This window comes from Equus przewalskii, chromosome 21, assembly GCF_037783145.1.
Source record: "Equus przewalskii isolate Varuska chromosome 21, EquPr2, whole genome shotgun sequence".
In the NCBI taxonomy this organism is placed as follows: Eukaryota; Metazoa; Chordata; class Mammalia; order Perissodactyla; family Equidae; genus Equus; species Equus przewalskii.
In genome coordinates, this window is record NC_091851.1 from 684,017 (window position 1) to 695,131 (window position 11,115).

Genomic DNA, 11,115 nt, shown 5'->3' on the forward strand with positions numbered 1-11,115 from the left:
ACAGACAGTTTTAGCTTTCGGTTGCTGTAAACATCTTTGTTCGTGTCCACTTTTGGTGGAGATATGCTCTTATTTCTGTGGGGTATATGCCAGGAGTGGCATTTTTGAGTAATAGGGTAAACATATATTTAGATTCCATCCCAAACAGTTGTCCAAAGTAGTTGTATCGGGTGTATGCACTTTTAAATATTAAAACGTGCAAATTGCTCCCCAAAATTCCTGTACTAAATTCTACTCCCACTGTGCATGTGACACTCTGTTTCTCCCACATTCTTGCCCTCTCTTGGACTTTTGAGCCTCTAATGATGAAAATACCTCATAGTAATTTGTATTTCTTTGATGACCTTAACGTGAGGGATCTCACTGCTTTTTCAAGTCTTCTTGTATGTCCTTCAGGAAAATGATAGAGCTGTTTTCCCCTTAAAAATCTATTTTTTTGGTTTCTGGTTTACTGAGGTCTAGTAATATCTTTTTTCTTTCATGTGTGGTTTCAGTGGGAGAGCCAATCAACCTCGAGGCCTGGGAGTGGCTCCACAAGGTGGTGGGGGACAGCAGATGTACGCTGGTGGACACCTGGTGGCAGACAGGTGAGAGCGTCCCTCAGGAGGAGGGTCAGGGCGTGCCTGGAGGAGCAGGTGCAGGCTCGCTCAGCAGGCACCTCCTGTGACAGCTGTGCTCTCACATTAGTGAGCTGAGAAGGTGCAGCTAACTGCCCAGTGTGGAGGGTCAGTTGTGAGGCTATGTGAATGCAATCCAGCTGCCCCTCAGCCTGTGTGATTGCTGAAAACCTGGTGTCTGGAGTGAGAAAGCTCAGAGGTGTAAGACTTGGGATGTGTCGTGACCACGCTGAGCCTTGGCTTCCTCATGTATGAAGAGGGGGTGTTCGCTTATAGGCCTTGGCTGAGGATGGGATAAGATGGTGCAACTAATGCATGTTGCCCCAGGACTGACGGCTAGTTGGTGCTGAGCTGAATGCCCATCTTCCTTGTAGGGCCGCCTTGTGAACACAGGCACACTGGATGAGCATGGGCCCTGCTGTTTACAAGACCATGAGTCTCATTCAAGTTTTAGTGGGAAAGGAGTTTTTCTGTGCCATTTTGTTTTGATTTGCCCACTCTTCTCTTGGGTATCTGACTTTGGATGTTTAGGGCAAGAGACCACCACAGATGTAGTAATTGTAGCTCTCTGAGGTCTCCTCCTTCAAGAAGCCAGAAAGTGAGAAATTCCATGTAGCTCAATTCTCATCCATTCAGGAAGGCACAGGACAGAGACCCTTGACAGCTGAGTCTCATGAGGCATTTCCACTCAGGCAGCTGGAGCAAAGTGTTTGGGCCATGTGGAATGGGCACTGGCCCAGAAGCAGTTCTTTTCTTCCCTCTTCCTCTGCAAATAGCTGGGCTCTGCCCTTTCCCACCAACGCAAGAAATCGACAGGCAGGGACCTCAGATGAGGGGGAGGCAGCAGCCACCCCGCTGGGGAGCACCACAGCTTCTGGAACTGAACCCTCCACCTTGGGCCCCATTCTTATTTCCAAAGTGGAGGGGACCAGAACCTGAGTCTGGTTTTGCCTCAGACAAAGGTCCTCACATCACTGAGGGCCTGTTTCTTTGCCCCAAACAGGGGCAGTTCCACCCACCTCCCTCTCTGGGAGAGGACCTGTGTGTCCGTCATGGGCTTGCTGATGGCATGGCCTGGATAAATGTGTCACTGGTCCCTCGGCCCATCTGGCGTTTCTTCCCCTTCCTCCCTGCAGAAACAGGTGGCATCTGCATAGCGCCGCGGCCCTCAGAAGAAGGGGCAGAAATCCTCCCCGGTATGGCAATGAGGCCCTTTTTTGGCATCATCCCGGTTCTCATGGATGAGAAGGTGAGTAAGGGCCTCGCAGAGGCATCTCCCTCCTCTGCGTGTGCCCTTCTGAGCTGCCTGGTGCTCCCTTCCCCCTTCCTGGCCTCCTTTGCCCCTCTCCCACGTCGTGCCTGCCCAGGTCTGGCAGGTGGTGGAAAGGCAGGCGTCCTCATGCAGCGTTCACTGCGCAGGCTCCTCTCAGAGACCCAGTGGATAAAACTGCCTTGTGGGTAAGCCCAGGGTCCTCCTCAGAAACCCTCATGGGCAGCTTCCTTGAAGAGGAGAAAGCTCTGGGCAGTGCCTTTTGGGACACGCTCATCATTTTTCTGCCTCAGGCCCAGCAGTTAGGAGAACTATGCTGACCGTCAGTTTTCGTTTCTCATTTCGCCTGTTCTCTCACACATGTGTCTCCCGGGTCTGCAGGGGAATGTCGTGGAGGGTGGCGATGTCTCTGGAGCTCTGTGCCTCTCCCAGGCCTGGCCGGGCATGGCCAGGACCATCTATGGAGACCACCAGAGATTCCTGGATAACTACTTCAAGGCTTATCCAGGTGAGCCGGCTGCAGTGGATCAGATCGTGCCTTCTTCACACACTGCTGGGATCATGGTCTCAGAGAAACGTCTGGAAGGTCGCAGTGACGGTACTGTAGGGCAGCCACGAGAACAGGCTCTTTGGAGGACAAGTTTGAATCCTGCCCCCTCCCCTTTACCTCTCTGACTTTCCAGTTCTCTGAAGTGGGAACAGTCCCACCTCAGGGACCTCCCTGGGGTCAGCAGGAGTGCTCGCAGAGCCCTTAGCACCTGGCCTGTCGGGTGTGCGCTCCTCGGGCTATTAGGAAAGAAGAGGGAAGACTACTCCCATGGCTGTGAGTTTTCTTCCGGTTTACTTTTGATTTTTTTCCCAGTTTGCTTTCGTATCACTGAGGTGAAGTTCATTTACACAGTGTGCCTGCTGGAACCAATCATCTTCAGTCTCAAGCTTGTAAACGAGACTCACTTTTTGAGGAGTTCAAGTGTGCTCCCTGTCTATCTTCTTCTCTCTGGACAGATGCAGTCTTGAATCCTCATGTTCTGCTGTTTCTGAGCCATCTGCCCTGTCACTAGCACACACCAGACAGCACCAACTAGAGAGTGTCCCCACGAGGGGGCAAGGAGGGCCACAGGGCACAGGCTTCAGTGCTTTCTTCTGTAGAGTGAGGTTAGGACGTGGGTCCTGTTGTGTCCCTCGTGGAACAATGGGAGCCCTGCTGCGTCCTGGTTCAGAGGTACTGGTCCTGAAATCCCTTGCTGTGGTGCAGGCTACTACTTTACTGGAGATGGTGCTTACCGAACCGAGGGCGGCTATTACCAGATCACAGGGCGGATAGATGACGTCATCAACATCAGCGGCCACCGGCTGGGCACTGCAGAGATCGAGGATGCGATGGTAAGCACAGGCCAGGCCTTCTCCTTCGCTCCTGTACCTCCATGAGGCCTTGTTGGCCTCAGATTTGGAGTGATAATTTGCATGCTGTGTCAGGTGTCTCACCTCCCACATATTTTGCCTTGTCGTTCTGTCGTGCACAGGCTAACCACCCTGCAGTGCCAGAGACTGCTGTCATTGGCTATCCCCATGACATCAAAGGAGAAGGTGAGCATCCACAAAAGGAACTCCTCTAATTCCTGGTCTTAGACCCATCAAGGCGCCTCTGTAAAAAGAACAGACTCCAGAGGATGGACAGGTGGTAGGGTTTTTTATGAGTCAAGCTGTTGGTTTTCTTCTCTCTCAAGTGGGGATTTTGGGTGGGAAGGCTGAACAGCACGCATGTTAGACTAGAGCCAGATTTCTGAAATGCCCTAGCTCTGCTGTCGTTCAAGGACACGCATCTCTGAGCAGCCGTGACCTGTCTGGCGCCCAGCTGAGCTTAAGGAGTTTCCTCCTCTGTCCATAGCGCCTCTGGCGGCCCTGTTACAGAGGACTTATAATGAAATGCCCTGCCCTGCCCTCAGTGTCTCCTTGTGCGTGCTCGGTCCCAGCAGCTGGTGCCAACTCTGCAGCTGTCACACTGCCAGCAGATGGGAGTGTGCCCTGGAGCAGCCCGTTTGCCGCTCTGGGACTCTTTGTGGAGGAATTTGACCCGCGGTTCCCACAGCACAGTGACGCGCCAGGGAAGGGCAGAATGAGTGAGAATGGTCTTTACTGGGGACACACTGTTCCAAAGCCTGCCCTTCCTAAGCGGGTGGGGCAGGATCACCTGAGTGTTATAATACCAGGTGCACGGTGGCCACACTAGCTTGGCTGGTGTGATCTGGACACTTGCTGACCCTATGCTGCACTGCTGGGCAGACTGACCTCTAATGCCCCGCCGAGTGGTGTGCAATTGCACGCTCTCCTTCCTGCTGTCAGGGACATCCTGTGTCAAAGTATGTCCCAAATGTCACTTGGCTCCCTGCCACGTTTGTGTGGCATTGTTTCATTATTTATTCAAACACTTTCTCTAAATTGATCTATTGTAAAATTTAACATTTATTTAAGTGCTTTAAAAAAGCATTTTCAGTTGCCATGAGAAGGATGAGCCCAGGATGGGGCTGTCCATTTGTTAACAGGAGACTCGGATGTGTGGGAGAGCTGTTAGGGATCGGAAAGGGCCAGAGGCAGGAACAGGTCCTCACGTGTGACTCTCAGTCGCCTAGGGCTGCTTCACGCTCCCGTCAGCAGCTCTCAGCACCTCTTCCTGCATCCTCAGCGACTCTGGTATTGCCAGGTCTTAATGTCTGCCAGGCTGGTGGGGGAGAATGTGTATATCATGGGTATGATGATATGCATTTTCCTAATTTCTAACAAATTTGAGCATCTATCCATTTTAACACATGAAAAACCCATCAACAGTTCTTGGTGACCTCTGAAGCCATCTGCAAAGGCTGTTGTGTATTTATTTGTCCTCGCTCCCTGTTTGCACTTGATCTGACCAGTGTGCTGCACCTGTGCCATCGGCCTGTCTCAGCAGTCCCTGAGCTCAGCCTTGTGCACCAGATCCTAGCTCTCAGCCGGCTCCTCCTCCCATGTTGAGGCTTTCCTGACCCATCTCTGCTCTCAGCACTCAACAGTCCAGGCCCACTTCCAGTCTCATCTCACTAGAGATACAAGTGATTGCAGGGAAGGGCACCAGCTAGAGACGGGTGGCTGGGGGGACACGGCAGGGCATGTCCACTGTGATCCCACTAGGGTTTAAAAGTTGGTTGTATATACCTAGAAATTAATTTTAAATTTGGGTCTGGGGACAGCAGCCAGCAGCCCCCGAGAACCTGCTCAGTGTGGGCTCCATGCAGGGGCTGTCACCATTCAATCCTGACATGCAGCTGTGAGGCAGCTACTGTTAGCTCCCCATCTTACAAATAGAAAACTGGGCATAGAGTGGTTAAGTGGCTTTCCCAAGGCCACACAGCTAGCAGTGGCAGAGCCAGGATTTGGAGCCAGAGCAGTCTCTCCTGATTATCATACCGCACGGCCTCTGAGGGGAAGGATGAAAGGAGAGAGGCAGGGAGGGAAGGCATATTTTTGTTTTATATACTTCTATAGTGTTTTAATTTTTGGTAGTCAATATGTGTTGCTTTGGTGGTTTTTACATTTTAATTAAAGTCGGTTAGACCCTAGCAGACCTCTCTTGGTTGGCCTTCCCAGCCAGCTCAGGTGTTGGCTTTGCCCTCTTCCTCTGAGCCCCTGTGGTGTGGACCTAGACTGCGTGGCCTCTCAACTCCCAAGGTGAACAAATGCAGCTCTTTCCCTCAAAGATCTCACAACCTAGTGGAGCATGAGGGGACCAACAGTCATTCACACAGCAAGTGCCCAGCCCGAGGCAGGGACAGAGTCAGGAAAGGTAGCTGAACACAGAGTGTTAAAATGTGTTAAATGGAACACACAGAACTGGGCCTTGAGGGATGAATAGGAGTTGGCCAGGTGGAAATCAGGGGGCCTTCAGGCAAAGGTTCTAGGTCTTTACAGACTGTAGGTTATTCAGGAAACACTCATGTACTGATGCATTTAGCTGATGCTTGTTGAGCACATACTCTGTTGCAGGCACAGTTCTGGATGCTGGAGACACAGCAGTGAGCGAAACAGACAAAAGTCCCTGCTCCGTAGGGCTGACATGCTGGAGGGTCAGGGAGTAGAGGGGAGAGACAGACAATCAACCATAAACATGGTCAGCGAGGAAACTACCTAGTGTGTTAGGTGATATGTGCCAAGTTAAGATGGGGTGGAGCTGGTGCAGGAGTAAAGAGGCTAATGAACAACGGGAGGGCTGCACATAGAGGAAAACTTCATGATGAGAGAGGGGAGACATTGCAGGTCAGTGGGAAAGGGACAGGCTGTCCAAAATGGTGCTGGGACAGGTGACTCTCATATGGAGAAAACATGAAATTAGATCCCTGTGTCACACCACATACCAGATTATTCCAGGTGGATGGAAAAGCACTGTATTTAGAGACCTGTGGGAGCCACTGTAAATCCTTTCTGGAACGTGGTAGGATATCAACAAACAAAACATAGTGTCTGTGCTAAAATATGAGTGAGCCAGCTCTGCCTAGCAGAGCTCCCTGCCATGACGGAGCTGGTCTTCATCTGTGCTGTCCAGTACAGTAGCCACTAGCTATGGCTCATACAACTGAGGAACTGCACTTTTAACTCGATTTCAATTTAAATAGCCACTGTGGCTAGTGCTTACCGTGTTGGACACAGGCCCACGAGGTTAATGCCATGTGCCGTATTCCCATGCACTGTCTCATGGGAGCTTCTAGTAAATCTCCCATCAGCCCACGTTCTGGGCTATTTCACAGGTGTGGGGACAGTTAGAGAGGTCACATGCACAGCCGGTCAAGACCACAGGGGTGGTGCCAAGCTCTCAACCGCACATGCTTACCCACCTAGGATGTTCAGAGGAGCTGTGAGAATTGCTTCCAGTTTGATGAAAATGATAATGCATCTTTAGGGCTACAACTAAAGAAACCAGCTGCTACAAGGTCACCAACAGGTGATGGCAAAGTCCTTTGGATTTGTGGTGATTTGTGTACAGCACTCTGCCTCAGGACGTGGTTTGGAGTCTGATACATCCGAAACCTCTGCTTTCCTTCCAGCTGCATTTGCCTTTATCGTGTTGAGGGACGATGCAGGTGACTCTGACGTGGTGGTGAATGAGCTCCGGTCAGCAGTGGCCACCAAGATTGCCAAATACGCCGTGCCTGATGAGATCCTGGTGAGTGGAGCTTCCGCCGTAGGTGCAACTGCGCTGCTCGTTTTAAGTCTCCTTTTCTGATTCCCGCAATGAACAAGTAACCATGATCCCTTCCATCAACAGCAAAACTGACGTTAGTGTTTGGTTTTCTGGGTGGTGGGCAAGGATGGCAGGTTGCTACATCCTCAGAGAGACAGGGAGTGGGGCAGAGCGACAGCAGCAAGAGTTTACACAGCTTACCTGTTTAGGGGATAGTGCTGGGCAAGAGGAGGTGCTGTCTTACTTTGGTATATGGAGGCTAGTTACAGGAACAGGAAGACAATTAGGGGTTTTATAGAGAGAAATATGTGGAAAGGACTAGAGTTCTCGAGCCCCTGTGTGCTTTCTGAACACATTTCCTGGTGCCAGTGAGGGAGCTACTGCCAGACCCCTGTCTGAGGGAGTCGGTGTCCGAGTCAGTTCCAGGGAAGAATTGGGCCACCTTTTCAGCCCTGCTAGCGTTTTACTCCTTCCTTTGTTAACGTTTCCCTCACAGTGTTCTTTGGTTTGGAGATGGTCCTCCGAGGCAGGAGAGGCCCCAGCTTCACTTGTTGTCATAGGGGGTCAGACTGTCAGCCTGGTGACCAGAGTTTCAGGGAAACCTGAACTCCCCTTAGGTTACTATTAAAGACCCCCAACACAGCTTTTAATGTATTGCCCTTGCCACTGAATGGGCTGTGGTTGTTTGAAAAGGTTAAATGCTAAATTTTAAACACTAAGCAAGACAACATTTTTCTCTTAAGTAGCTCTCACCTCTTATGTAAGATAAAAGTAGCTGCGGCCTGCACCACGGGGTGCCGACGAGGTGCCAAGTCGCCTGCTGGGTTTGGTTGCTGCCTGGGAGCCCTCGCTGCAGTAACTGAGGAGAGGAGCAGATGTAGTGGCAGTGAGGGAGACCCAGGTAGCGGTAGACTGCTGCCTCCGGAGGGCTTCAGCATGACACATGATTGATTCTTTCGGTTTGATAACAGCTTTCGGTCCAGATTATAGGAGGATAAAACCAGAGACCATGGGCCTGCACCATTCTCTGGGGCGGGATCCTACATATCAGGCATTCATTATTGATTCCCCAGGGAGGGGGTCATCCCTGAGCAGAGCCCCTCTTATCACAATGCCGTCTGACGCTGGCTGGGCGTGAGGGCGCCACCCCAGACTCTAATGCTGCACCCCTTCTTTGCCAGGTAGTGAAACGTCTTCCAAAAACTCGGTCTGGAAAAGTCATGCGGAGGCTCCTGAGGAAGATAATCACGGGCGGAGTTCAGGATCTGGGGGACATCACCACCCTGGAGGACCCCAGTGTCATCACAGAAATACTGAGTGCCTACCAGAAGTACAAAGACAAGAGGGCTGCTGCTCATTGATGGGCTCTTTGACCAAGACCCAGTGCCCAAGCCCCTAACTTGTCCTTCTAGAACACAGCTCTCAAGTTGGTTTATTCCTAGATGTCCCAGAAGCAGTCCTTTCCCAGCACATAAGCTACACTGTCCCTAATGTGAAGTCTGTGCCTAAATCTCTTCCTTCTTTCTGTTGGAGAACCCGTGAAGAGGTACTCTCAGACATGGTCAGGATTGGTTCCACTTGTCCCGAATTTGGTTTCCTGGAATGAAAAGTCATTGTCAGCTGTTTTGGTGTTCTCTGCAGACAGCACAGGAAGGTGAAAAACCTGCTAACGTGTGCCTCCTCAGATGACTGAGAATTAGAAATAACCACGTTTTCCCCAAAAGTTTCTAGATACAAAAGGCAGAGGTTTTATTTTTATATTTTGGAAAGATAATGTGCAAACACACACAAGTAATGAGTGGATTTACTTGTACATGCTTTTTTCAACATTTAGAGATATGAAAATCACTTTTTTTTTTTTTTTTTGCCTCTGCTCATGGGGAAATGTGGAGAGGATCAGAAGGTGCACTTTTAATTATTGTTTGATGTATTTGGAAGTCTGAATTGGAAATGTTTGTACCTCTGTCTAAACACAGCTATCTTGAGAACTTTCAAGCTTGCAGCATCCTTTTTTGGTGTACATTTCTACTTGCCTTGGTTTGTGTATAATGAAACTAACTCCTAAAAGTGATGGCATGAATGTGTCCACCTCTTCTCACGCTCCTCCAGTTGTGTGCTCTGTTCCTCAAGCTTGGATCCGGAAGGATTCCCCTCCCCACTGTAGATGCCTCTTGGTAGGAGTTCAACATGCTCCAAATATGTGGAGTCGTTCAGGGAAGCTAATGAAAACTCAGGTGACTTGTGAGAGCATTAATTCGGCTAGAACTGGGTCCTTGTAAACTCTGCCTGTCCTTCATTCTGTGGCTGGGGTAGTAAGAACCACTGAGACTTGGAGCTCTCGATCAAGTCTCTCTCTCTTTTTTTCAATGTGCCTTAATATTCTGAACATTAGCAAGATGATGTGAATCATTAGGTTACAAAGTGCTTATTTATTAGCCAAGTATACGAGGACCCTTGGGTCCTTGAGGACAGAGAAAGATTGTCTTTATCTTTATGCCACAGTATATGGTGCCCTGCAGCTGTGTAGATGTTCAAGGGGTGTCTGGGGTACTGAACACCTACCGCGGACAGTAGCTGTGCTGGCCTCTCAGTGAATAGGCAAGTACGCCTGTGACGCCCAATAGGGTGGCCACTGCTGTAGCACACAGATACAGAGTGATCATCTGTTGTTCCAGCACTGAGCAGCAGAGAACCACGCACATGGACCTGTCACATTTGTGCTGGACTTGGTGGACGGTAGTTATGGTGCTGTTTGTAAAATGGCTTAGATATAAACTTGGACAGTGACCAGAGCCTCAGAATGATCTACAGGGAAGTTCAAATAAAGCTTTATTTTGTTCATTCTCTTCTGTGTGGTGATGTTTTTGATCAAATAATACCATTCTTTGTTGCTGAATATAATCCTGAGGGCAAAACTGGAAGGGGCCTATTCACTCAGAAGAGAACACTTAAAAAAAATCCATCATCTTACAGGGAGGAAATATACAATAAGAAGTCACCTATCTTAGACTATTACTTGGTAAATTTACCTGCCTCTAGATTGTTGTGCTGTCCAATACACTAATCACATGTGGCTATTTAGAAATAAGTAAAAAAAATAGGATAGAGTAAAATAAATAAAATACTCAGTTCTTAGGTCGCAGGAGCCACACGTGGCCAATAGCTACGAGATTGGACCGCACGGGTAAGACCATTCCTAGCATCACACGTAGCTCTGGTGATGAGTGCTGGCCCAGAACACAGATGAGAACAAGGAAGCAAAAAAGATCTCCAGGCAGCCAGAATCGGTATCAGACTACATCCATGAGGAGCACAAGCTCGCCTGTGAGAGACATCCCAGGACCCAGGTTGTCCTTACTGCAGACGTGGGTGGATGAGGTTTTCTGTCTCCACTGAATGAAGAAGCAGATTTTAGGAGAACACATTGGACTGGGTCCATGACAGGTGGGATCCGAAGGCTCACGTCAGCTTGTACCAAAGCCTAGACCAACTGCTGCTTCCCAAGCAGGAGCAGGGCAGCTGTTCCTGGGGACAACATCTGTTCTTGGGCCCCAGGGATGAGGGGAGAGAGGCTGGGGAGGATTCCCAGAGGCCTGTCTGAGGTAGATTCTGAATGCAGGGAGAGGCAACTCATTGGGAAAAGACATGTTTTTGCACTTCTGGATGCTGTGGGAAGTCACAGCAGGATTGCTGTCTTTCTGGAATAGTGTAGCCGCACACCCTTCCCTGGGGCAGGGCACCACGAGAGGGTTACAGACAGACTTACAACAAGTCATGTTGTCCTGGCCACCCCTCTTCTGGTAAAGCCACCCTGACTTCAGTTGGGGACCATCCCGTCCCCTACTTTGTCAGCAACCCACCCCCGGCTGCTTGGGGGTTATGATGGCCATTCCAAGCATCACAGTCTCTGGCCTAAGTAACATTACAGGTCCAGGCCTGGCCGTGTGATGCTGTCAGGGCCACCAAGAAACAGACACAAAGACAGCTTTGGGAAAGAAGCCATTGCCCATCCACCACTGGAT

General features: G+C 50.1%; 1 protein-coding gene across 1 annotated transcript in view; it reads left to right on the top strand.

Moving 5' to 3' along the window:
• Nucleotides 1-9,937, top strand: part of ACSS1 (acyl-CoA synthetase short chain family member 1) — a 53,857-nt gene extending 43,920 nt beyond the window's left edge. Inside the window, exons 8-14 of the mRNA XM_008506644.2 lie at nucleotides 495-587; nucleotides 1,754-1,866; nucleotides 2,269-2,395; nucleotides 3,143-3,270; nucleotides 3,411-3,474; nucleotides 6,957-7,075; nucleotides 8,275-9,937. Of these exons, the coding sequence (XP_008504866.2) occupies nucleotides 495-587; nucleotides 1,754-1,866; nucleotides 2,269-2,395; nucleotides 3,143-3,270; nucleotides 3,411-3,474; nucleotides 6,957-7,075; nucleotides 8,275-8,454 (824 nt within the window). The 3' untranslated portion in view covers nucleotides 8,455-9,937. The remainder of the gene's footprint in view (nucleotides 1-494; nucleotides 588-1,753; nucleotides 1,867-2,268; nucleotides 2,396-3,142; nucleotides 3,271-3,410; nucleotides 3,475-6,956; nucleotides 7,076-8,274) is intronic.
• The last annotated feature ends 1,178 nt before the right edge of the window (nucleotides 9,938-11,115 follow it).